Source organism: Corythoichthys intestinalis, chromosome 6 (genome assembly GCF_030265065.1).
Source record: "Corythoichthys intestinalis isolate RoL2023-P3 chromosome 6, ASM3026506v1, whole genome shotgun sequence".
NCBI classification, from domain to species: domain Eukaryota; kingdom Metazoa; phylum Chordata; class Actinopteri; order Syngnathiformes; family Syngnathidae; genus Corythoichthys; species Corythoichthys intestinalis.
This window is the reverse complement of record NC_080400.1, coordinates 15,008,052-15,036,031: the sequence shown is the minus strand read 5'-3', so window position 1 is coordinate 15,036,031 and position 27,980 is coordinate 15,008,052. Positions and strand designations below refer to the sequence as shown.

Sequence of the window (27,980 nt, the reverse complement as noted above, 5' to 3'; positions counted from 1 at the left end):
GTAATAAAATGTCAAACAATGCGATTTTCTGTTTTTTTTCCCACATTCTGTCTCTCGTGGTTGAGGTTTACCCATGTTGACAATTACAGGCCTCTCTAATCTTTTCAAGTAGGGGAACTTGCACAATTGGTGGTTGACTAAATACTTATTTGCCCCACTGTATGTGTTTCGAGAGACGCACCGCATCCTGCTATGCAACCTTCTGCTTGGAGACACATAGCAGATAACCTAACCCTGTTGATGTACATGCTGAGCGCCTGCCGCATCACCCTCATGTTTCCTGTGTGCGGCGTGCTCGTGATGCTTAGCAAACACTTCAGTTCTGATATTGGTGGTAATGTCCCTGGAGAGAGATGTGGCTGTGTGCCACCCTCTCAGACACGCCTCCATTAGTGCCAGAAAGAACACAACGAAGGCCGTGCTTGCCATGTGGATCTTTTGTTTTCTATTTTCTCTCATTCAGGGTTTTTTGTTGTTATTGTTTCCTTTTGACCAACTTAAGAGTAGGGAAATGACACAGACTTGTGGCTTTTATTCTCTCTTTATTGTGGTGAATTGTACAACAGCATTTGTACATACACTGTATATCCAGTTTATCTTGGCAAGCCTGAGCATCATTCTGCATCATGTGCCAAACCCTCAAAATCTCAGGCCTGTGGTAGAGGACCCGAGCTTGAGGATGACACAAATACTGCCCCTTCTGGGGTTACAGGGATGCCCCATACACAATCAATGACTATATTATTTTGAATATTTGTCGATATTTAAAAAAAATATATAAGTTCAATACTGTCTATATGAATGTTAATCTAGAAACAAAATGAATACAATAAAAATGAATAAAAACAGAAACAGGGGTGGAGATACCTGTGCGTTGCACATGTGATAAGCTCTCTCTGAAAGCTCTCACTGGTAAACTAGGTTCAGACAAGATTTTGCTTGATTCAAATGTTCTTTATTCATACAACCACAATAAATGTACACTTTGTAGACCAACACGTGTATTCAAGTCGGCAATTGTAAGTACATGAGAACAAACTAGTTTGAAAACATGTCATTACAAATATAAAATAGGGTCACACCAAACATTTTACATCATACTTGAGCCTTTTTCCTCCCACAAGTCAGTGTCACACATCGCTGAAAGTCTGTAGCTGTTCGTGTGTATTGCAATAGATTTGTACAGACACGTCCTCTTTTCAGCCTATGGACATTAATGACAAATAAATGTGATGACAAAAGTTAGACCGTGCACATTGTTAGGGAAATATTAGGAAGGAAAAGGGATCACATGAAGTTTGTAAAGTTTGAATTTAGAGGCAGAAAGAAAAAATTATGTTCTCAGGACACAACAGCTTTGACCGGCCCTTTGAAGTGACAGCAGAATAGATAGAGGAGTGCAATTCTGAGGCTTTGATCTCTCAGCCCATAGACAAGTGAACTCAGAGATCTGGGCAATAAGAAAAAGCACACAAACAGATAGATCTGCATTTGGTTAAAAGCTACCCAGTTCAACAAAGGTGAGAGGATTGTGAGGATATTGGAGTAGATCACTGACAAAAGGCTGAGGCTTAGCTGCACCAGGTGCAGCAGCAATGTGCTTTTTGCTTTCCGCGCAGAGACTTTGTCCGTGGCCGCCGCTCTGGCTGCTATGACTATGCCAACGTAGCTGGAAATGTTGGCCAGGCCTGCAACAAAGAACACCAAAACCGAGTAGGTATTTTGGAACATTTCAGTCAATGGCAGGAGGGACATAGTGATGGAATTGCATGGCTGTGTCATTTGGAGACTCTCCAGCTGTTCAAAAGGAAACATCAAAATTAATAGGTCTTGAATCAGAAGAATTATAAAACACACAATCCACATTCCAAGCATGGTCCTCACTGTGTTCCCTTTGGTCATGATGGAGGCGTGTCTGAGAGGGTGGCACACAGCCACATATCTCTCCAGCGACATAGCGACCAGAACCAAAGGAGAAATCTTACTGAAGAGATTACCGAGAAGGACCAGTACACCGCACGCAGGATACGTGAGGGTGATGCGAAAGGAGGTCAAACAATACATCAGTTGAGAGACGACCAGATGCAGCGTGTCTCCGAGCAGCAGGTTATACAGCAGTATGTAGCGCGATGTCTCCCGAAACATACATTTGTTCCTCAAAGTGAACAACATGATCCCATTGAGTAATAATAAAATCCAACAGAAGGAGGTCGTTAAGGTGGCAGACATTATTCGTTCCGCAAGGCTTAACCCTGTGGTAACGTTGGTTAGTGAAATACCTTGCATGAATGTTAGAGATGCAACGAGAAAGAAAAACAAACAGTGACGCTGGAAACGTCGAGTCTGATTGAATTCTCATCGCACGTTTTATAGGTTTTCATGCTCCATTTTGATGCATTGCGTTACCATGCAACACCATCGCTGCAATGTCACCGCCTCTTACAGGCGTCACACTGGAACACACGAGCATCATTATGAGTACAAAAAAAAAATGACAGTAAATACCTTTAGCCATTTCAGGTACAGTGGTCCGTACAGTGGACAGCAATTCAAAGGTTGACACTTAAGACCATTAAAGTGGACATGACATGACAAATGAAATCTTAAATAGCATAATTATTGGACTTAAAATCATATTTTGAGACAATGCGACTACATACAGTGGTATGAAAAGTATGTGAACCTTTTGGAATTTCTCATTTCTGCATTAAATCACCATCAAATGTAATCTGATGTTTGTCAAAATCACACATATGAAAGAACAGTGTCTGCTTTATCTACAACCACCCAAACATTTATAGGTTTTCATATTTTAATGAGGATAGTATGCAAACAATGACAGAAGGGGAAAAATAAGTGAACCATTGCATTTAATATTTTGTGACCCCCTTTTGGCAGCACTAACTTCAACCAGACCCTTCCTGTAGCTGCAGATCAGTCTGGTACATCGATCAGGACTAATCTTAGGCCAATTCTTCTCTACAAAATTGCATTAGTTCAGATTCCTGGGATGTCTGGCATGAATCGCTGTCTTTAGGTCTCAATGGAGTTCAAGTCTGGACTTTGACTTGGGCACTCCAGAACTTGTATCTTTTTTTAAACCATTCAGGAGTTGATTTACTTCTGTGTTTTGGATCATTGTCTTGTTGCAGTATCCATCCTCTTTTTAGCTTATACTGTTTGACAGCCTCAGGTTGTCCTGCAAAATATCCTCATAAACTTTTGAATTTGTCCTTCCATTAATGACTGCAAGTGTTCCAGGCGCTGAGGTAGCAAAACAGCCCCAAATCATGATGCTACCTCCACCATGCTTCACAGTGGGGATGAGGTTTTGATGTTGGTGAGCTGTTCCATTTTTCATCCAAATATGATATTGTGTGTTACTCCCAAACATTTCAACTTTGGTTTTATCAGTCCACAATATATTTTGCGAAAACTTTTGTGAAGTGTCCAAGTGCCTTTTTGCGAACATTAAACGAGCAACAATGTTTTTTAGATACCAGTGGAGTCCTCTCATGAACACCATTCTTTTGATGTGTGCACAGAGATATTTGACTGTGCCAGTGATTTTTGTAAGTCTTTAGCAGACACTCTCGGGTTCTTTTTTACCTCTCAGAGTATTCTGTGCTGACGTCTTGGCGTCATCTTTGGTGGACGGCCACTCCTTGGGAGAGAAGCAACAGTGCCAAACTCTCTCCATTTGTAGACATATTCTCTGACTGTCGATTGATGAACATCCAGACTTTTAGAGATGGATTTGTATGCTTTCCCAGCTTTATACAAATCAACAATCCTTTATCGCAGGTCTCAGACAGCTCTTTTGACCGAGCCATTATGCACATCAGACAATGCTTCTCATCAAGACAATTCTTACCATGTGTGTCTTTTATAGAGGGCAGGGCAGCTTTAAACCACTCATCAGTGATTGGGCACACACCTGACTTAAATTGTTTGGTAAAAATTGGTTTCAATTGCTCTTTAAGTCTCCCTAGGCAGAGGGTTCACTTAATCCACCCTCCTTCCCCTATCATCGTTTGCATGCTATCCTCATTAAAATTTGAAAACCTATAAATAATTGGGTGTTTTTTGTTTGTTTTTTTAGCAGACGTTTGTTTTCATCTGTGTGATTCTGAAAAAGATCAGATTACATTTGATGGTGGTTTTATGCAGAAATGAGAAATTTACAGATAAGGTACAGATACTTTTTCATACCACTGTACAACAATTGGGCATAGCACGGATGACTGGAAATGCCTATTAAAATCTGCCATTTAGCTCCTCCTGTCAATAGACCCCACTCACATGACGTCACAACCACGCCTCCGCGCCATATTGTCCGTCTACTTGTCATGTTGACGCATTACCGCTACGTAAATTCCTCCTATTATGGCGTGTTTTTCTGCTCGTTAACATTAATAATCAAAATGGTGAAGGCGTGTGTGGCGGTTGGTTACAATAACAGAGAAGATAGACGGAGAGACTTGAAGTTCTACCGTATTCCGAGAGACCCGGAGAGGAGAGCGAGATGGACTGCTGCAATTCGACGAGAAAACTGGGCTCCAAACGATTACCACAGATTATGTAGTAGTCATTTTATACCTGGTAAGATGCATTTAATATATATTTAGAGGGTTTTGGGCTGACAACCACAATTATGATCATTGTGAGGCTAATCGCCGACATCATACAGTTTCAAATTCAAGATGCTTATTTCTTCCACCATCATTACATTTTGAATAATATTTAGCTGGTACCAAGTGAAAGAAGCTGGGGGCCAGATTTGGTGTGGTAAAAATGCGGGGGGCTACCTTGACTGATTTACATAGAACAATATATTTAAACAATTTTAGCAAGCCCTTCTGTGTGTCACATTTGCTTTATTATATTTTTTTAATTCATAATTTCAACAGTCTCGTCTTTGTGGTGTTCTCTTTCGACACTCGGGCTCTTGCGAAATACTGCTGCTGTGAAACTAGCTTCAAGTTGCTATAATTTCTCGCTGCGTATCTTCCCTGTAATGTTGTCGTACATGTCAGCGTGTCTTGTTTGGTAATATTGCGTCACATCGAACTGTTTGAAAACAGCGACTGTCTCTTTGCAAATGAGGCAGACACAGTTGTTGCGTGTTTTATTGAAGAAATAGTCCAATATCCACCTATCCTTGAAGCGTCGGCCATCGCAGTCAACTTTTTTTTTTTTTTTTTTGATTTTTGATTGTCGCCATTTTAGAAATCACACAGGGTAATGTTGCTTAGAGTGCTGCTCTTAAAGTTTTTCAAACTTTCGTGAGAATAGGCTGATTTTGTGTGGACAAGATAGTTGTAGATGTCAGGGTAGCAGATGTCAGGCAGAGAGGGCGAAGACAGCGGGTCGAAAAATATCGATTTAGGCATCAAATATGGATCTGGCGAATGGATAGACTGAAGCTTTTCCACATAACGCCTTGTATGCAACGCATCCAATGAGTTTACAGCGTCTGAAAGCACCGGGGCTTCCATGAATTGCGCTATAAATTGCACGACAAATTGAAACCATTGAGAATACGGATAAACAAAGACGGACAATATGACGGCCGGATACAGCGACACATCATTCTGTGATGTTGGTGAGTAGGTTCTATATAGCGCTCTGGCGCCTCCATTTTGGTGATGACGTCACATGAAGAGCAATTTCAGCAAATTTAGCATTGAGCCCAATAGAGGAGGAAGTGTTTTTTAGCGATTCTGGTTAATGTGTTGATCTTTCGAGTGATATTGTCGATCCAGAGGAAGCCTGTGGAATACAGCCATATAGATTTGAGTCATATTTGGAAGAGGAGGAAGAATCAAAACAAGAAAAACGCGACGGAGACAACAAACACAAGGCTGATTACTAGAGCAGACTGCATGGGCAACACCAGGGGCGTCACTAGGTTTTAAGAACAGGAGGGTCTGAAGCCCGAGTTACGCTTCCGCGCCAGACCTGCGCCGTCAAGGAAGACCCGATTTACGACCCTCCGCCGTAGCCTCTCTTGCTCCTTCACAATTTTGTGACTTCGCGTCGCGTCAATGCGTGTGATGTGGTGGAAATGGACTGTGATTGGTCTGCTCAGACTGTTGTTTCAGCGCGAAATCACAGCCATTGTCAAACATTATTTTGCTACACGCAAAAATGGACCAAGCTTACGAGAGTATCAACGAAGAGCAAGAACAGTGTGTCACAAAAGTGAGTGCACCCCTGCAGATATTTAAGTATATTTTTTGATGGGACAACAATGACAAAATGACACTTTGACACAATGAAAAGTAGTCTGTGTGCCGCTTGTATAATAGAGTTCATTTATTTTCCCCTCAAAATAACTCAAAATATCCCCATTAATATCTAAACCCCTGGCAACAAAAGTGAGTACACCCCTATGAAAAAACGTACATCCCTAAATGTCCAAATTGAGTACTGCTTGTCATTTTCCCTCCAAATGTCATGTGACTCGTTGCAGGAGTGCTGTCAGCATTACTGCAGAGATTGAAGAGGTGGGGGGGTCAGCCTGTTAGTGCTCAGACAATATGCCACACTCTACATCAAATTGGTATGCATGGCTCTTACCCCAGGAGGAAGCCTCTTCTGAAGACGGTACATAAGAAAGCCCGCCTGTCTCATCAGACCATAGGACATGGTTCCAGTAATTCATGTGCTTTGTTAACATATCTTCAGCAAACTGTTTGCGGGCTTTCTTGTGTACCGTCTTCAGAAGAGGCTTCCTTTTAAATTGTAATGAGGATAGCATGCAAACAATGACGGGGCAGGGGGTTGGAGTAAGTGAACCCTCTGCCTAAGGAGACCTAAATAGCAATTGAAACCAATTTTTACCAAACAAAAGTCAGGTGTGTGTGCCCAATCACCGATGAATGGTTCAAAGCTGCCCTGCCCACTTTTAAACACAAACCTGGTAAGAATATTCTTGATGAGAAGCATTGTCTGATGTGCATAATGGCTCGGTCAAAAGAGCTGTCTGAAGACCTGCGATCAAGAATTGTTGATTTGTATAAAAATCTCTAAAAGTCTGGATGTTCATCAATTGATAGTCAGAGAAGTTGTCTACAAATGAAGAAAGTTTAGGACAGTTGCTTCTCTTCCAAGGAGTGGCCGTCCGCCAAAGATGACGCCAAGAGGTCAGCGCAGAGTACTCAGAGAGGTAAAAAAGAACCCTAGACTGTCTTTTAAAGACTTACAGAAATCACTGGCACAGTCCAATATCTCAAGAATTGAATGGTGTCAAGAATGGTGTTCATAGGAGGACTCCACGGAGGAACCTCCTGAGATCTAAAAAAAACATTGTTGCACATTTAATGTTCGCAAAAAGGCACTTGGACACTCCACAGAAGATTTGGCAAAATATATTCTGGACTGATGAAACCAAAGTTGAATTGTTTGGGAGTAACACACAATATCATATTTGGATGAAAATTGGAGAGAGTACTACAAAAAAGGAGGCACCACTGAGCTGTGCAGCCAGGCCCTTTTTCAAAATCAAAATGAATCTTCTCACTGGGCCAATTCGACCAAGTGTGCCAAATTCTGTGGCTCTATAAGCTGAGTCCCTGAAAAAAAGATTTCCTTTTAATGGCGAACAAAGGGTCGACACGGCAACAGACAGAGACATGTGGACATGGGCTATAAAATAAGTATTACAAAAGGTCTTGAAACTACAATGACCGACCTGAAAAGAACTGGACATGTATTAGAAAAATGAGTGACTTTCTATTGCCACTAGTTGGCGCTGTAGGGTTGATGCAAATGACCCTGTCAGGTATACCGGGCAGGCAGGTGGTGTGTGGACCTAAATGCAGGGAAAGGGAGGCAAGGCAGATAGATGGTGCAAAAATGATTTAATGAACTCGTGTTAAGGATGGGATACCACACATACACACCAGAAATGAAAAAGATTGAATGTTGTGTCAAGGAGCTATTAGTCATTTACTGAATTTGTCATTTTACCCCGCCCAGGTAAGATCAATGAATGAAAATGCACCATTTTGAAAATTTAAGATCTCCTGAATAGTCTCACCAATTTTGAAGATGATCCAACAAAATCCCTCTGTGACAAGGTCTCAAATGTGCACCCTGTTAATCGATAAAAATTTCACATTCGAACCTGTTGGGTTTGGAATATTGGTGGAAGAGACTTTTTGGAGCAGTTTTGCACAAGGTATCGACTCCCCAAATTTCATTGCTCTACGTTAAAAAAAAAACTAATAGGAAACGCCTTTTTGAAAAATTTAAGGGGGCGCCACTGAGCCAATTTGTTACATTTTTTTGTAATATTGCATGATTATCGAAATTTACGCAAATCCGCATGTATGTGCAAAATTTGGTGAGTTTTTGTGCATGTTCAGGCCTCCAAATGTAAACTCTACTATAAATCGATAGAAATTTCACATTCGATCCAAAATACCCGATTTTATGTTGGATATGGAAAATGGGTGCAAGAGACTTTTTGGATCCCAAGGCGTGCCCAGGCCAGCTGAGAGACAGGCTCTCCAGCATGTCCTGGGTTGTCCCCGGGGCCTCCCGCCGGTGGGACATGCCCAGAACACCGCTCCAGGGAGGCGTCCAGGTGGCATCCGGACCACATGCCCGAGCCACCTCAACTGGCTTTCCTCAACGTGGAGGAGTAGCGGCTTGACGCGGAGTCCCTCCCGGATGACCGAGCTTCTCACCCTATCTATAAGGGAGAGCCCGGACACCCTGCGGAGGAAACTCATTTCGGCCGCTTGTATCCGGAAATGTGGTTCTTTTGGTCACGACCCACAACTCGTGATCATAGGTGGGGGAAGGAACATAAATCGACTGGTAAATCGAGAGCTTCGCCTTTCGGCTCAGCTCCTTCTTCACCACAACGGACCAGTGCAGAGTCCGCATCACTGCAGACGGTTGCACCGATCCATCTGTTGATCTCCAGCTTCCTCTTACCCTCACTTGTGAACAAGACACCAAGATACTTGAACTCCTCTACTTGGGGCAGGATCTCACCCCCGACCTGGAGAGGGCACGCCACCCTTTTCCGGCTGAGGACCATGGTCTCGGATTTGGAAGTGCTGATCTTCATCCCAACAGTTTCACACTCGGCTGCAAACCGCTTTAGTGTGAGTTGGAGGTCACGGCTTGATGAGGCCAACAGCACCACATCATCTGCGAAAAGCAGAGATGCAATGCTGAGGCCACAAAACCAGACCCCTTCAAGGCTTCAGCTGCGCCTAGAAATCCTGGTGTCATAAGCTCTTTTCACTCACATATCCAGGGAAATTCTCGTGTAAGGTGATTTATTCGCCTCATTGCTTTCACTTATGTAGAGATGTCCCGAGAATGATGTGGGATGGACACTTTCACAGACTTGTCCCGTGTTGCCCACTGGCGCTCTCTGTGCAGGGAGAGCTGCTGGCACGATTTTATAACGCAGACATTACGTCATTTTTGGTCGGCATCGGCTGTCACAATGTTGGTCAAATCGTGTTTTATTGAGGGAGCGTTCCCGATATCGTAACTGCAGCCAATTCAAGCTCATCAAGACTGTTTTTAAGCTCAGGTGATCCAAGAGAAGGGTGGAAGGAAATGTCAAGTTCAAACAACAATGCTTAGGTAGACATTTGTAATATTAGGAGAAATAAGGAGAGAAGGCACTCAGTTTCTTGGTTTTTGGCCAAGGAGAGCGGGAGGAAACTAACAGTGACATTCTAGATACAGTGGGGAGAACAAGTATTTGATACACTGCCGATTTTGCTGGTTTTCCCACTTGCACGCCATGTAGAGGTCTGTAATTTGTATCATAAATTCTCTTCAACTGTGAGGGACGGAATCTAATACTAAAATCCAGAAAATCACATTGTATAATTTTTAAATAATAAATTTGTATTTAACTGCATGAAATAAATATTTGATACATTACCAACTAGTAAATATTTCGGCTCTCAGTTCTTTTTTATGAACTCCTCCTGTTCTCCTGTTAGGTTTTGTGTTGGTTTCCTCCTAGTGTGTCCCCGTGATTGCCTATTAATTTCACCTGTTGTGCCTTCTCCTAGTTTATCTCTGAACTTGCATCCTCCTGTGCTCACCTGTTCCTCGTTGTCTCGTTACCCCTTGTCTGCGTGTGTGTATATAAGTTCCCAGTTTCTTTTCATTCCTTGTTGCGTCATTGTCAATGCCCAGGTGCTCGTCAATGTCTGTCTCGGTGTCTAAGTCAAGTCCCGTCCAAGCCCTCGTGTACCCGTCCCTCCGTTTAAGTAAGTTTTGTTTGAACATTGCCTTTTGAGCCCTAGTCCTTTTGTTTGTACTTTGTGATTTTGTTAGTTATCATTAAAACGTTTTTTTGAGTTCACCGCCACCTGCCTTACCGCTTTTTTGTTTCCCTGCAATTGGGTCCACACAACCTGCCTGCCTGCCCGCGTCCCTGACATCTCCACTCATTGCCGGAAGTAACTGCACCTGTTTGAACTTGTTACCTGTATAAAAGACACCTGTTCACATCCTCAAACAAACAAACTCCAACCTCTCCACAATGGCCAAGACCAAAGAGCTGTGTAAGGACATCAGGGATAAACTAATAGACCTGCACAAGGCTGGGATGGGCTACAGGAAAATAAGCAAGCAGCTTGGTGAGAAGGTAACAACTGTTGGAGCGATGATTAGAAAATGGAAGAAGTTCAAGTTGACTGTCAATCTGCCTCGTTCTGGGGCTCCATGCAAGATCTCACCTCGTGGGGCATCACTGATCATGAGGAAGGTGAGGGATCAGCCCAGAACTACACGGCAGGACCTGGTCAATGACCTGAAGAGAGTTGGAACCACAGTCTCGAAGAAAACCATCGGAAACACTTTACGCCGTCATGGATTAAAATCTTACAGCGCACGCAAGGTCCCGCTGCTTAAGCCAGTGCATGTCCAGACACGTCTGAAGTTTGCCACTGACCATCTGGATGATCCAGAGGACTGGAGAAGGTCATGTGGTCGGATGAGACCAAAATTTAACTTTTTGGTCTAAACTCCGCTCGTCGTGTTTGGAGGAAAAAGAAGGATGAGTACAACCCCAAGAACACCATCCCAACCGTGAAACATGGAGGAGGAAACATCATTTTTTGGGGCTGCTTCTCTGCCAATGGTACAGGACGACTGAACCGTATTGAGGGGAGGATGGATGGGGCTAAGTATCGCCACATCTTGGCTGACAACCTCCTTCCTTCAGTGAGAGCCCTGAAGATGGGTCGTGGCTGGGTCTTCCAGCATGACAACGACCCAAAGCACACAGCCAAGGCAACTAAAGAGTGGCTCCGTAAGAAGCATCTTAAGGTCCTGCAGTGGCCTAGCCAGTCACCAGATCTGAGCCCGATAGAAAATCTATGGAGGGAGCTGAAAGTCCATGTTGCCTGGCAGCAGCCCCGAAACCTGAAGGCTCTGGAGAAGATCTTTATGGAGGAGTGGGCCAAAATCCCTGCTGCCGTGTGTGCAAACCTTGTCAATGACTACAGGAAACGTTTGGTATCTGTAAAAGCAAGCAAAGGTTTCTGTACCAAATATTGTTATGTATCAATCAATGTATCAAATACTTATTTCATGCAATTAATTGCAAATTTATTATTTAAAAATCATACAACGTGATTTTCTGTTTTTTTGTATTAGATTCCGTCCCTCACAGTTGAAGAGAACTTATGATACAAATTACAGACCTCTACATGCTTTGCAAGTGGGAAAACCAGCAAAATCGGCAGTGTATCAAATACTTGTTCTCCCCACTGTAACACTATGCAGTCACCAAAAACGCACTACCTAAACCTCGTGCACCCTCTTTTTATTTGGAGTTGTCCTTAGCAACAGATGGGTATCTCTCCTCAAGGGACACGTAAAAAACGTATTTATACGTCTTTTGCAGGGTTTTTTTTGACAAGAGGCATCTATAGGTTCAGATTTAATTAAAATATAATGCACAAAGCTCAAAACCCATTTTAAAGCAATAAAACTGGCCACTGGAGGTCAGTAGCGCACTTGGTAAGGACTCATCTCGGGCCAAGAAAGGAAGTGAAGAAAAATAGTCAGGAAACGTAAGTTGGAGGGATCTTGTGAAGACGTGTAAGAATTTGAGAAAAATGTGGCGAACGATCGGGGAAAAAAAAGGCAGACGACACTGGAGGAGTGTTTTGAAAAGAAAACGATACCATCGTCAAAGAAGGATTAAAAAAAAAAAATCTATCTTGATGAGACAGACGGCGACATCCACAACAGCATCAGGTTCCACACGCGTTCTGCGGAGTTCACGTTGCGTTACTCCTTAGCCTGAGATTGAAATCACTGATGAAGATGATTAAAAAAGTGAGACCGATCTTGATCCGGACTCATCAGATTAGCCACGGGAGCAGCTGAGAGCCTTCCCCGTTGTTATGTACGCAAATAGTTCAACAGTTCAATAGTTTAGTTATGTGTAAATAAATTGTTACTTTGCGATCAAAAGCTCTATTTGTCTTGTTGTTTATCTTCTTTTGTTAAAGGAAAACAATATTCAGATGTTTGGGATGTAACTAAAGCAAAAAATATCTGTGTATAAGTCAAAGTTATGTTTGAAATGTATGCTTTCACAAAAAGCTCAATTTCTCAGTTTTTTCATCAGAAATTGGAAAATTGCTCAAATTAAGCCATTTTCTAATGCTGATGTCTAAAGAATGGAAAAAGATATGAGCTAAATTTTTTTTCTGCTGAAAGAAGAGAGTCTAATCTTTCTTTTGGTGGGTTCCGTGTTTATATAGCAATAGAACAGAATTTTCTGTGGGCCTTGCAAAATCAGTCAAAATCCAGTAAAACGGCCGAGAGCAAAGGGCCTTACTCCGGTGAAAATGGCTTGGAGTGAATGAGTTAAATAGTGACACTGTGGAAGTCCGGCAGCGTGTTCATGTGACGTCACCAATCTGCGATGTCAACAACAATGGCGACCTACTTGTTAATTTTTTGGTTTAAAAATTTTACAAATTTTATTAAAACGAAAACATTAAGAAGGGTTTTATGATTAAATTATTATAACTCATACTAACATTTATCTTTTAAGAATTACATGTCTTTCTATCCGTGGATCCCTTTAAATGTAAATGTTCATAGAAAAAAGAAAATAGGTCAAAGGAATATCTTAAATTCAGCAGTGTAAATTCAGTTTTCAGGGTGAAGGATCTGATTCGACCCATGATTTAGGCTACTTTATTTCCTGGAAAATAAATTGCACTTTTTGAAATAGTTTTGAAAATTTGAATGTTCTCATAGTTTTTCAATGTTAAACATGACATCATGTGTATCTGATAGTTTTTTCTTTGGTCTTTTGAACTGGCGTCCCCGCAGACATGCACGCGCAACACCCGCAGGACTCATTAATCTAGTCAATATTTGGTGAAAACATTTTTGAATAATTAATGTGCCTAAATGAGCCATTTGGGGACAAGTTCAGAGGTGATGATAACAAAGTGCTCGGTGACATGTTCATCGGAGGAAAATATGGAAGCCAAGCATCTAATTAGGACAAATCTGAACAACAACAAACACTGATGTCATCGACACAAAGTTCATAAAAGTTTTTCCACCAGAGGCACATGAAAAGTAATATACATTGTAACATCACATAAAATACAATTTAGATTGAAAACCATAGGTAGATCCTTGCTGGCGTCATTGTTTACAGTACATTTCCCGCGTAGTGTCTGGCACGTGTTGATTCATTTTGATGTTCCTAATCCAGGCTGCAACACATAGGTAGGGAATGTAGCCAAAAATTATTCTGAAATTTGAGTTAGTTTTGATAGTTTCTCTAACTATCCATCTTAATCTGATACTACAGATATGCTGCTACAAAAGAACAGTTTTAAATGCATAGGCATCCACTATTTGCTACGACAAGAGAACGCGATGCTAGAGTTGAATAGCCGTTTTCAACTGGCACTCCGAGGACTTTATTGCCACAGTATGCTACAACAAAGCTGCTATATCAAGGTTAGCGCTAGCTGTTAACTGTTTTAAAAGGATTTCATCCACTTTAATTTTGAGTGGATTATATAATTTTGCGAATGTAGTGACCTGTTTTTCAACGTTCGTTTTTAAGCATTCAGACAACACGTGTTGTTGATGTTGATGCGTGTTTAGGGATGGGAATTGATAAGATTTTTACGATTCCGATTCCATTATCAATATTGCGCAACGATTCGATTCTTTATCGATTCTCTTATCGATTCTAATTTGGACTGATGGACTGTATGAGGTTCTGCGTTCAATATGTTTTATGGTTCATTCGCCTTGGGGTGTCGGTCGGAACACAAGGAGCGGATAGTGGAGTTGGTCTTTGGCACTTTTAATACAACTTGGCAACAGGCACAACTACGTACAGGCAATGGCACTTGATATGAGAATCACTCAATGAGCAGGTGGGAGCAAGCGTGGAAAGATGTTGATGTATTTATATGTGTGTGAAAGACTGGAATGTGTGTGGTTCTGAAAGGAAAGAAAATTAGTGCTGATGCAATAAACAATGCAAATTGACTGTAAAGCAGTCAATAATACACATACGTGTTTCGCAGTGTAATGAACACAAAGGAGGGGGGGTGCGCGCACAACCCAGAAGCACGCTGCGTGCACGTGCAGTCATCTTGGCCATAAAAGTGGCGAAAACGAAGCATTGTACCCTCATATAGATGTACAACATCATATTAAGATGCTAAACTAACACATTCCCTCTTAACACAAATGTGCAACGCAAATATAATGGTGGGGGCGCGTGTGCGCGTGCACAACCCGCAAGCACGCTGCGTGCACATGCAGTCATCTTGGCCATAAAAGTGGCAAAATCTAAGCACTGTACACTCATATGGATGTACAACATCATAACAAGATGCTAAACTAACACATTCCCTCTTAACACAAATGTGCTACAGGAATGTAATGTAAACAACACTCTCCTCGACACAGCGAGTATGAGCGGCGCAACCAGCCTACAGTAAAAACACGAAACGGTGGCGCTGATAACAGCTCTAATTTATCATAAGAACTTTATGGCATGAAGAGGAAATAGTTAAATTCGTTCATGGACGCACAAAAATTAATACTTCCTCTAAAAGGTGGCCGTTCTCTGCTCGAAATGCGCACCTTACGCTTAATCTCGGTCCCAGAACACGCAGCGCGCATGACGTAGGACAATACAAGGAAATGGACTGGTTGCTATGGGAACAAAGCATACCCATGAAATCTTTCTAACAGGAGTATAAAAATTGCTCATAAAAATGTTTAGGATTATTTTAGATGCATGTATGTTATATTTTTCTTATAGAGTATTCGACGAGAATATGACAGACCCATTAATAGACTTTTTTGGAAAAAATCACCATTTCTTTAAGTAGTCTCATGAATATTGACTTGGCCTGTGAAAACCACTACATTATTGCTAGGAGGCGACACCTTATGGTACACTTGGTGAGTGATTACATTGTTAGCATTCATGTTGAGATACATGCGTACTTGTCTATGTGCATCATGCGTAAAATCTGTGAAGTTGATTGTACTGTTTGGAATCTATTAGAGAATCATTAAATATTCTGCCAAATGATTCCATGGAATTGATACATGCGGAACTGGTTCTCTGTAAGAACCCGTTCCCGATTCCCATCCCTGTGCGTGATTATCTGGTTAATAAATAGTTTTTTGATTAATCAAATATTTCTGTGTAACATCTATGTAAATATACAATGTTAAGGGCTTATAGTCAGATACGGCATACGTGTGGATTTATTTAAAAAATTTTGTGAAATTTGGCCAGTGCGGCTTATGATTGGGTGCGCTTTATAGTCCAGAAATTTCAGTAGTTACAGTTACAAATTACTTCTCCCAAAAAGTAGTTGAAATAGTAACTCAGTTACCTCACTGTAAGAGTAATTAGTTACTTGGCAAAGTAATTGACGTTACTTTTCATGTTCTACACGTTATTACATGATCCATTTGATAATGTCTCTCACATCAAATATGTTTACATTAACTGATTGAATTGTTGAACTGAATTGTCTTTTCATTGCCCCACCTCCAATTTTTTTTTTTCAATGTTCACCTACTGTATGTAAGAGTGTAATGGAATACAAACTTTCACTCTCAAATGCTGTGAGAAAAAAAGTCTGTTTGTTTTTCCTGTTGTACTGAACCCGCACCGAACCATGACCCCCTGTACTGATGTACGTACTGAACCGTGACTTGTGTGTACCGTCACACCCCTAATATATATTCTGTAGATATAATTTACAATATGCAGGTGAGGCTCTGAATCTTTTCCCTCTCCAACTTTTTCCCGAGTTGTTTTAATTTGAAAAAAAAACAAAAAACAATCACACAAGGTTTATGGATACGTCATTCAAGAAAAATTTAGTGAGTATTTTTGGTAATAAAAACCAAAAACAAATTATTGTTATATTGTAGAATCAATAATGACAACGCGTACTTGGTGATTATAATGCATACTCAACATGAACAGGACAGGAACTCAACAGGAAAACAGTCCATTATTTTCAATTAATTGTACCCATCTGAACGCCACAAACTGTATGAAAAAAAAAAAAAGTTTAAGATGACGCTCGCCAAACTAAATGCTAATGCTTGCGAAAACGCGAATGCTATGCTAAGGCTCCAAGCCACCTAGCTTCACATTTCCAACGGCGTCACAACCCCCTTCCTTCTTCCTGCCTCCCGCTCTGCTTTCTCTATGTCTCTCAGAAATCTCGCGTGTGAGTCAACCAAATTGTAGCCTTCACATCCTCAGTAATGGCAACGGCGTTGCAAAGATGGGAAAAGTAATTGATTACTCACTACTGACACTACTGGTTGATTGTCTTCACCGATCGGCCAGCCCCCGGGGGTGAGCAAGTTACAGCTCGTCATTCTACTGCAGCTACGGTGGGCAGGCAGAGAAGGGAGAGAGAGGAATGAACGCCAAAAATAGCGCATTATCGGTGGACAAACCAGCCGACGTCGGCGCAGGGGGCTGCCCGAGCCCAAGCTGAGGATAGTGGTCTATTGGCGACCACACGAACAGGACCGAGGAGGTGGAAGTGACCATGGTGAGTGACAAGCCAAGCCGCTTGTCATCGGCGGAGTTGCCTTCTCGGTGGTCCGGAAGCATTGTAACTCACAAAATGCAAGCCACCTCCTCATTAAAACGTGTGCCATGATCCCAGTATTTGACATAATACAAAACGCGTACTCACTTCCTCATTGGTCCAATGGTCCCACAATTGTCAGACTTGTTTTGGCCATTCTCCGCAGTGAACAGGAACTTTATGAAATCCCAAAAGGCTTACACGCCTCTCCCTGGTGCAGCAAGAAAAGCCTGCAGCACATTGGGATGGCGTGATGCAAAAAATAAACAAATTAATCCGCAAAATCAGCTAATTACGCAGTCCATTGTTTTGTTTTGTGTTGTGCTGTGTTGTATTTTGTGACCTCACATAGCTTAACTATTTGGCTACCATTGATGGCAATAAACATCCAATCTATTTTAATTGGGAGGGGCCGCAACTCGACAGATGTTTTCAAAATAAAGTCCTCCTCTTACTAAAAACTACAACACATACTCTGTAAACTGGGCTGGCAGTGAATGAGTTAAGCTAATGATACAGTTTGAATATATGTCTAATGTAGTAACCACTGTTCCTGAGAGGGTCAATAATAAAAAAAATATATATATATATATAAATTTTAAAAAACCATCATTGTGTAAAAATAATTGGGTTAAAGGGTTAAATTGAGGGAATATTTTCCCACATTGAATCACAGTAATGAGGCCTCCTCTGAGAACTTGCTACCGCTCGCGTTACATTTAATCAAATAGTACCCTCTAGTGGACAAATATACAAATGAACACTTGAATGGCAGGATAGTCCAAAAAATCAAATATTCCAATTGACTTGTCAGTCACATAGCCTGAATAGAAATTTGTTTCAATGACCATTAGTATAAGCGGTCTTTTTTTTCTTTTTTTTTGGCTTATAGGAGCTGGAAATACATGAAGATAGGATCCCAATCCTCTGAAAATAATGTGTTTGGGCCCGATATCCAAATACGGTATCAGATTAGGTACATTTTTAGTAACTAGAAAATGCCATTTCTGGTGAAATTACTATGGAGCTTTGCTGTGGTAGATACAGATCTAAGACCCCCCAGGTTGATTTGGGGACATTTCGGGGAAAAATAACAGGTCACTTCCTGTTTATATCAGGTCGCTTCCTGTTGATTCGGGGACATACCCTGGTGATATCAGTTCAAAGCAATGTAAATGCCATTGAAAATGAATGGGAAATTTGGACGTACACGGCCGTCAATGGCATCGACTTTCGTATGCGTCAACATACAGTTTTTTGTAGGCAAGAAAGATGGGTCACTCCGTCCCACCATAGACTACCGTCAGCTCAACGACATCACCATCAAAAATCGCTATCCACTCCCCCTCATGTCTTCAGTATTTGACCAATTGCAGCAGGCCAAAGTCTTCACTAAATTAGATCTACGCAACGCCTACCACTTAGTCCGTATTAGAGAGGGAGACGAGTGGAAAACGGCCTTTAACACCCCAGATGGCCACTATGAGTATCTGGTTATGCCCTTCGGCCTCACCAATGCACCTGCATTCTTCCAAGCTTTAATCAATGACGTCCTCCGTGAATTTCTTGACCGTTTTGTATTCGTCTATCTGGATGACATCCTTATTTACTCCCCAGATTTAGCCACCCACAAGCAGCATGTGGAATCAGTTTTGAAACGCCTTCTCACCCACGACCTTTATGTTAAAGCCGAGAAAAGCGAATTTCATGTTGACTCAATCTCCTTCCTGGGCTTTATTATAACCCCTGGGGGGGTCCAGATGGATCCAGCCAAAGTAGACACAGTGGTTAACTGGCCGACACCGGGCAGTCGTAAGAAGCTTCAGCAATTTCTTGGGTTCGCAAACTTTTACAGGCGGTTTATCCGCAGTTTTAGTACCATTGCAGGCCCTCTCCACGCTCTTACGTCCACCAAGGTGCATTTCGAATGGACCCCTGCGGCAGAGGCAGCGTTCCGGGCCTTGAAGAACCGCTTCACCACAGCCCCCATCCTGACCATGCCTGATCCTCGTCATCAGTTTGTGGTGGAGGTCGACGCATCCTGTGAGGGCATTGGGGCTATACTGTCCCAGCGAGCGGAGCATGATGGGAAGATGCATCCCTGCGCCTTCCTTTCCCGCCGCCTATCTCCAGCTGAGCGGAACTACAATGTGGGCGACCGTGAACTACTCGCCATCAAGACCGCTCTGGAGGAGTGGCGGCATTGACTCGAGGGCGCAGAGCAACCCTTCATAGTTTGGACAGATCATCGAAATCTAGAGTATCTAAAGACAGCTAAGCGACTCAATTCTCGCCAGGCCAGGTGGGCGCTCTTTTTTGACAGATTTTCCTTCTCTATCTCTTACAGGCCGGGGTCCCAGAACATCAAAGCAGACGCCCTCTCACACCTCTATGACCCCGAGCCTGTAGCCAAGGAACCTGAAACCATCCTGCCACTGAATTGTGTGGTAGGGGCGGTAACTTGGCAAATAGAAACGGAGGTTAAGCAGGCATTAGGGGGGGTCCGGACACCTCGGGGGTGCCCAGAGAACCGACTATTGGTCCCGGCTGACCTACGCCCCCGGGTGATCCAATGGGCCCACTCCACGCCGCTTTCCTGTCATCCGGGAGTCAGGCGCACCATGCACACCATCTCCCGGAGGTTCTGGTGGCCAGGCATGGAGCCGGAGGTCCGGGAGTACGTCGAGGCTTGCTCGGTCTGCGCCCAAAACAAGACGTCCACCAGACCACGCATGGGCCTTCTTCAACCCCTCTCGATTCCCTCCAGACCATGGGCTGAAATTTCCTTGGATTTTGTCACGGGGCTTCCTGTATCCCAGGGAAACACAACAATCCTGACCGTAGTTGACCGCTTCTCCAAGATGGCCCACTTCATAGCCCTGCCTGCCTTGCCCTCTGCCAAAGACACTGCAGGGATCATGATGCGGGAGGTATTCCGCATTCATGGCTTCCCCCGGGACATTCTCTCGGACCGGGGGCCACAGTTCGTGTCACACTTTTGGAGGGAATTCTGCCGCCTCATCGGGGCTAAGGCCAGTCTCACGTCAGGATACCATCCGGAGTCCAACGGCCAGACCGAGCGCCTCAACCAACAGTTGGAGACCGGCCTCCGGTGTTTGGTATCCCAGAACCCATCCACATGGAGCAACCACCTGGTCTGGGTGGAATATGCCCACAGCACACTTCCCACCTCCGCCACAGGTATGTCACCCTTTAAATGCGTCCATGGCTACGATCCGCCTTTGTTTGCTGCACAGGAGCGAGAGGTCTCTGTCCCGTCTGCCTACGCCTTGGTCCGCCGTAGCAGACGCATATGGGAAGCAGCTCGCCAAGTCCTCGTCCGCCAAGGGGATCGAGTGAAAAGGGCCGCAGACCGCCACCGACGCCCAGCACCCGCCTACCAGGCGGGACAGCGAGTGTGGCTAAGCGCACGAAACCTTCCCCTCCGGGCCACCTGCCGGAAGTTGGCCCCCCGCTTTGTGGGTCCATTTCCTGTATCGAAGGTTGTAGGCCCAGCAGCGGTGCGTCTACGTCTTCCACGCTCCCTGAGAGTCCACCCCACCTTCCACGTCAGCCAAGTCAAGCCTGTGGTGGAGAGCTCAATGGTGCCTATGCCGCGCCCTCCACCTCCTCTGGACATCGACGGCGGCCCTGCCTATCAGGTCAAGAAGTTGCTGGCAGTGCGACCCCGAGGTCGGGGCCGCCAATACCTGGTGGACTGGGAGGGCTATGGCCCGGAAGAGAGACAATGGGTTCCTTCGCGGTTCATCCTGGACCCCTCGTTGATCAGAGACTTCCACAGGGACCACCCCGACCAACCTGGACCGTCTGGTAGCCGGTCCTAGAGGGGGGGGTTCTGTCATATCCTGTTTTATTTTGAAGGCTTCACCCTCCTTGTGTCTGCGTACTTGCCCTTCCTCTGGTCACCTAATCACCTATTGTCTCCACCTGCTCCCAATTAACCCCTGTGTGTATATATTGCCTTAGTTTCCCTTGTCTTGTGCAGAAGTGTCTTTCATGTAAGGTCAGTCACGTCAGCCTCTCGCCATAGCCATCATAGTTATTCTGTACATTATCCTCCATTGGAGTGCTTTGTGTTTGTAACTTTTGATCCTAGCCAGCTTGAATTTTTCCTCCTTTTGGAGCGCTTTATGTTTTTGCATTACCTCCCGTTTGGAGCGCTTTGTGTTTGAAACCTTATTTTGTTTCTAGTCATCCTGACTCATTTCTCCGTTGGAGTGCTTTTTGTTTGTGCTTTTTTTCATCCCCGCATGTTAGCGGAAGAACCTGTGTTTTCAAAATAAATTTTTGCCTGAACCTCCGCAGCTGAGTCCGCCTCGTCATCTCGGCCTGACAAAATGGGCCTCAATGCAAAGTAAATGCCATTGGAAATGAATGGGAAATTTGGACGTACATAGCCGTCAATGGCATCGATTTACGCACGCATTAATGGAATCCAAGTACATTGGCATCAATGGAATCGACATCCATGCCCGTCAATGGCCCGCCCTTGTTTTTCTGCCATTGGAAAGGAATGGGAAATTTGGACAAACTTCATGGCTGTCAATGGCATCCCATTAGAAATGAATGGGACCATTTTTGGCAAATCTTGGGGGAACCAGTATTTTCCAAATTATGTATACAACTTTGACGCTCCTTACCATCCCGGAATTGGACAGAGGGACAGTTTTTATTTTTCTCTGCAGGCGGTATCAGCTCCTTAGGTATAGTGTGGGGTCATTCTGCACTGAGCAATTTGGTTTAATTTATTTATTTAATTATTTAGTATGATTTGGGGAAAACTCCCACGAAGAATAGTCAACAAAAAAGATAGCAATACTAATCCAAATCCGCGTTTTAATCTCACTCGAAGATCCAGGAATTAGACTGATCCCATGGCAATATCGCAGCCGCTAACAGGCTGCCGATTCCACAAAATAGACTGATCCGAAAAGCCGCTGTGGGACCGACGAATCGAAAAAGTGGACGGATCCGAAACCATTATTGCAGACGCGATGGGACCGTCGGATCCAGAAAATAGAAGGATCCCTTACTTGACTGAGGATCCAGGAAAAATGTTCGGGTGCCAGTTGTAACGCGTGGTGGGTAGGATACGTGCATACAGGGACCAAAAAGGGGGAGAAGCTTCCACTTATGCACATTTATTCACTAAAAATAATAATTCTACCTTGACCACTCACTTCACTCCCCTTGCTTCCATTTGACTGGAAATTGCATCCAAAAGCAGCACATCGTGGCATTTTACTTCGTGAGTTTAGGCAGCAATAAGCAATTGTTGAACACGCTACACATTTGGAAAGATACCAATTACGTCATCACTGCGAGCCCGCAAACCATGGCGCCAACTAACGGTCAAAATATGGACTAAGTATTATAAAATATTGCCATTGATTTAACATTTTATGTGTTTCTAACAACATATTTTAGTACAAGAGAACAATTGTGGTTTGTTAGAGCCTACATGTATTTAAGTCAGAAGATCACTTTAAGTCTGTGTGTGGGCCAGATGTTACTGATTTTATGACAGAGGCTGGGGGCCGGATGAATTTGCCGCATTTGGCCCCCGGGACGGGCTTTGTCTGCTCTAGAGTTAACAGTGAGACTGGAGAATCAGCAGAGCGTGACGAGCGGTCAGTCGGTTCCAACAAAAAACAGGGAGAGAGGTTTAAATCCGCACTTTCGACCCATGTTGAGGGCAGCGCACTATGTGAAAGACTTCATTTTTTACAGAGCTTTAAAGACGCCACCTGATAGAACAGGCGGGTCTGATCATAGAACGGCAAGCTTGCGTCAGATTGGTGTCAAATCTTTAAGAGCAACGAAAGAGTTGAGGCTTATTTATCATATTTAGTTTTATTTGCTCTGATGGGGAGGTTTAGAACATCTAAACTGTCAATGTGCACTTTGGACTTTTATTTGTTCATTTATGTTATTCATTTCCATGTGATTTAAAAAATAAAATGCGCCATCCTCAAAATAAATTCCATTTCACTCTGCATAACATAAGTCATTTGTACTTATTTTTTGAATGTTACTTAGATCTTTATTATAAATATATTTTAAAAAATAAAGTAAATGTTTACATTAACTTCAATTTTAATATACATCCGATGTTCTTAAGTAATTAAAATTGAGATTTGGCATTTAGCATGTGAGGAAATGAGGGAAAATAAAAATTAGGAGCTGGAGGTTGGGGTTATTGCTGCTTTTTTTTTTTTATTTATTTATTTTATTTTGCAAATCATTGAAAAAACATACAATTTTGGATGAAAATCAATGTTTGTATGTGTGATAGAAGTAACTGTGCTAAAACAGTTTTCTTTGCATTTCAGAAGTTTAGGAGGTTTAAACCACCCCACCCCATCCCTAAAAAAGAAAGAAAAGATAAATAAATAAATAACATTTCTGGCTCCGTGGCGACCTTCACGTCGGGGAGATCCGGCAAGAAATTCTAGCCATTTTCACCCCTGCGCACAACCAAACATATACTGTAAAATGTGCCATTGTGTACACAGTCTAATGTGGCGTGACCTCACTGGCACCATGACTTCCTTTTTATTTTTCATTGCTGTGCTCTCCACATTATGCAAACTTTGATGGGGCCCAATGTGACCACTCAGCTGCAGCGAGTGGTAACTGTCACCTTGACTACCTCATGCTGCTCGATGTTCATTTTCATCAACGGGTTCGTGTTGTTCACGTTCAGAAGTAAATATGTGCTTCGAGAGACGCACCGCGACATCCTGCTATACAACCTTTTGCGTGGAGACACATTGCAGCTAACCTAACCCTGTTGATGTACATGCTGAGCACCTACCGCATCACCCTCATGTTTCCTGTGTGCGGCGTGCTCGCAATGCTTAGCAAACTCTTCAGTAGGATTTTTCCTCTGATAGTGGTGGTAATGTCCCTGTAGAGACATGTGGCTGTGTGCCACCCTCTCAGACACACCTCCATCAGTGCCAGAAAAAACACAACGAGGTCCGTGCTCGCTATGTGGATCTTTTGTTTTCTATTTTCTCTCACTCAGGGTGTTTCTATGTTGATGGTTTTGCTTTTGACCAACTTAAGAGTAGGAAAATGACACAGGCTTGTGACTTTTATTCTCTCTTTATCGTGGTGGATTTTGAATTGTACAACAGCATTTGTACATACATCGTGTTTTCTTGGCAAGCCTGAGCATCATTCTGCATCATGTGCAAAACCATCAAACTTCCAGGCCTATCGTAGAGGACCCGAGCTTAAAAAACTGCCCTTTCTGGGGTTGGAGGGATGCCCTGTACACAATGAATGACTATTTTTTTGGGGAATATTTTTCTATTACTAAGAAAAATATATAAATTCAATCCTATCTATATGAATGTTAATCTAGAAACAAAATGAAAATGAATAAAAACAGAAAGAGGAGTTGAGATACCTGTGCATTGCACATGTGATAAGCCCTCTATGAAAGCACACTGGTAAACCAGGCTCGGACAAGATTTTGCTTGATTCAAATGCTCTTTATTAATAAAATCACAATAAATATACGCTTTGTACAGTAACACATGTAATTCTTCAAAGTCAGCAAGTGTACATGAGAATAAACTAGTTTGAAAACATGTCATTACAAATATAAAATAGGGTCACATGAAACATTTCACATCACACTAGAGCCTTTTCCTCCCACAAGTCAGTGTCACACATCGCTGAATTTCTGAAGCTGTTTGTTTCATGTGTATTACAATAGATTTGTACGGACACGTCCTGTTTTCAGCCGATGAACACCAATGACTAGGGATGGGAATCGAAATCCACACGTAGGTTCAAACGCTCGAAAGTGTGTCTTCACTTCACGAGGAAAAATTACAACAAAGCGACGTGCAGTCATTGCAAGGTGGAGATAACTGCATCGGGAGGGAATACGACTGCGCTGTCCTCACAGAGAGGCTAAGGCTCAGTCCTGTAGTGACGGGATCTGTCGTTCACTTGAGTAAACGAATCCATTCCGGTTCGTTCAGTAAAAAGATTCGTTCAAACAAATCGTTCAACGAAACGTTCGCCCCCCTCATCTCCCTCCCCGCCCAAATGAATCGTTCGGTTAGTGAACGGGAAGTGACGTTGCCGAACGAATCACCAAAGACCGCTTCGCAGTATAACTGAACGGGAAGTGACATTGCTTGGTCCCTCCCTCTCTTGCACACAGGCTCCTCATTGACCACTCGTCGTAGTTTCAGAAATGAGTGACAGGCGATATCATTCTGCTTTCACAGACAGCCTCGTCTCCCTCCCTCCCGCTGCTGCAAAAGCGATGGAGAACTTCCGCGTCGTCTGTCCTCGTTCAATGGGATCAGTCATGGCTCGTGCTTGCATTTCGATTTAGGACACGGTTAAACATTTTCCTTTTGTGGGGGGAGTGGGGGTTTGGGGTCGGAGACGCACGGACTTTCTTTAGCATGATCTTGATCACATATACACTTCTGCTGCTACCAGCCAATGCGGCATGCTTGCTGTCACGAAAATACAAATAAATCCAAAATTTAATTTCTAAATATGGAACGACCAACACATCATATTTACCTCTCGCTCTGTTGTATTTTAGTTGTTATGCTCATCACTATTATTTTTGGTCACTAATGTTAAAACTAAAGTGTAAATAGCTAGTTGTCAAATGTGCTGCTCTGAAATAAAAACAATACTACATTTTGATATTTGACAGTTTAATTGCAAATCAGTATTAAGATGATCGTATTGAATTTTTGCACTGGTATTAACAAATAAAATAATCCGGTCAGCTCCCCTGTCGTTCCCTCATCTCAGATCGTCAAATGCTGACGAGAAATAATTGTTTGCTCTTTACGATGTTGCCTTTCTACTCTCATTAGTCTGTTAAGAAAAATGTAGACATATTGCGACATCTCCCGTGTCCGCGTGCGTTGTTTTTGGGCGCTTGTGTGGCACATGATGGACGGATGGACATAATTTTTCAAACCAACCAACACCCGACACGCTCTGACAGGAAAAAAAAAAATAAAACAGTCGGGAAAAAATTGACGTGTATATACAGTTTCATTGCAAATCAGTATTATGGTGATCATACTAAATATTATTTTTTTCTGTGCACATATGAGGTAAATATCGCTGCCATGAAGCCTCCATATAGTGAAAGTTCTCTGCCCACTTCACTGCCGTCACGCGACCGCAGCTCACTTTTGCTTGCCTCGTAGTTACCCGTGTTTAAAACTACTGTAAATTTGATAGTATGTCGTCATAGGTAGTCCCGAGTCTGTTGAGAAAAGTATTACACTAAACCATGCTCGCTAGATTTGTGTGGCGTTTTTGTCTGTTTGAGCTGCATTTGATAGGCTCCACATTAACAAATATGTGACAAAGTCATTTCCTTTCATTTTTTGACTCGTTCACCGCATTACTGGAAAGTCAAGTTAGCAGCAAGCTAGGTCAGGAACCGGAGGACCGAGTCACTGAGCGGGAAGTGACAAAACTCAGTCTTGCCCCCCTGCCTGCACGCTGGCTGCTTATTGGCCACACGTGGAAGTGAGTGACAGACGCCCTGATTCTGTTTCCGCTCCCTCCCCTACCCGCGATGAGGCAGGCGTCTGATTGGTCGTGTGCGATGTCAGAAGACGCTGCCGCTTGCTCAATGCCCTCCCACGCAGCGAACAAGCACCAACTTCATAGAACGAATCAGTGCAGATGGTGATTAGTTCGGTCTCGTTCACCCAAACAATTCGTTCAAAAAGAACGAATCGTTCGCGACCGATACAACACTACAGTCCTGGCTATAGACCCTACCCACGTGACGTCACAACTCCTTCCTCCTGACTGGTGCAGCCCAATTGTCCGTCAACACATCATGTTTCCCTGTTACGGCTACGTACATTCCTCCTATTTACGACGTGTTTTTCTGCTCGTTAACATTAATAATCAAAATGGTGAAGGTGTGTGTGGCGGTCGGTTGCAATAACAGAGAAGATAGACGGAGAGACTTGAAGTTCTACCGGATTCCGAGAGACCCGGAGAGAAGAGAGCGAGATGGGCTGCTGCAATTCGACGAGAAAACTGGGCTCCAAACGATTACCACAGATTATGTAGTAGTCATTTTATATCTGGTAAGATGCATTTAATATATATTTAGAGGGTTTTGGGCTGACAACCACAATTAAGATCATTGCTAGGCTAATCGCCGACAACATACACGTATGTATGTAGTGAGAGTGCTATCGCTAAACCATATAAACATTAAAAGCCCCAACTCCATTGACAAACGACATGAAATACATTAGACTTGACAGTGGATGTTAGCAATAACAAAAGATTTTGAATTGAAAATTTCGTAACTCACCTTTCCAAGCACAAGATAGATTCCTGCCGAATTTTCGTGGACGAGGACCTGTTTCACCCAACCAGCAACGAAGTATTTATAAGCCTCCAAGCTCTTAAAGTTTTTCAAGTTTTCGTGAGAATAGGCTGATTTTGTGTGGACAAGATAGTTGTACAGTTCAGGGTAGCTAGCAGATGTCAGGCAAATACGGCGGAGACAGCCGGTCGAAAAACATCGATTTAGGCATCAAATATGGATCTGGCGAATGGATAAACTGAAGCTTTTCCACATAACGCCTTTTATGCAACGCATCAAGTGAGTTTACGGCATCCGAAAGCACCGGGTCTTCCATGAAATGCATTATAAATTGCTCGATCAATTGATACCATTGATAATACAGACACAAAATGACGGACAAGTGGGCGGAACCATACAGCGAGCACGTGATTTTGTGACGTCGGTGGGTAGGGTCTATACAGCTAGCTAAACTCCCAAACAAATGATGATGC

At 43.1% G+C, this 27,980-nt stretch overlaps 1 protein-coding gene across 1 annotated transcript; it reads right to left on the bottom strand.

Annotated features, from left to right (window-relative positions):
- Positions 1-1,341: 1,341 nt before the first annotated feature.
- Positions 1,342-17,152, bottom strand: LOC130917707 (odorant receptor 131-2-like). The gene is made up of 2 exons (XM_057839351.1): positions 16,993-17,152; positions 1,342-2,252 (listed from the first exon to the last, which is right to left on the bottom strand). Exons 1-2 carry the CDS (start codon positions 17,150-17,152, stop codon positions 1,342-1,344), a joined length of 1,071 nt encoding a protein of 356 aa, XP_057695334.1.
- Positions 17,153-27,980: the final 10,828 nt, after the last annotated feature.

What these genes read in the sequence shown, in the direction of transcription:
- LOC130917707 (XM_057839351.1), bottom strand. Translation starts at nt 17,152, where the DNA reads ATGCTTCCGGACCACCGAGAAGGCAACTCCGCCGATGACAAGCGGCTT. An exon ending in CCCTGCGCCGACGTCGGCTG is followed by an intron (nt 2,253 to 16,992) that starts GTTTGTCCACCG and finishes ACGTTACCACAG; the next exon opens with GGTTAAGCCTTGCGGAACGA.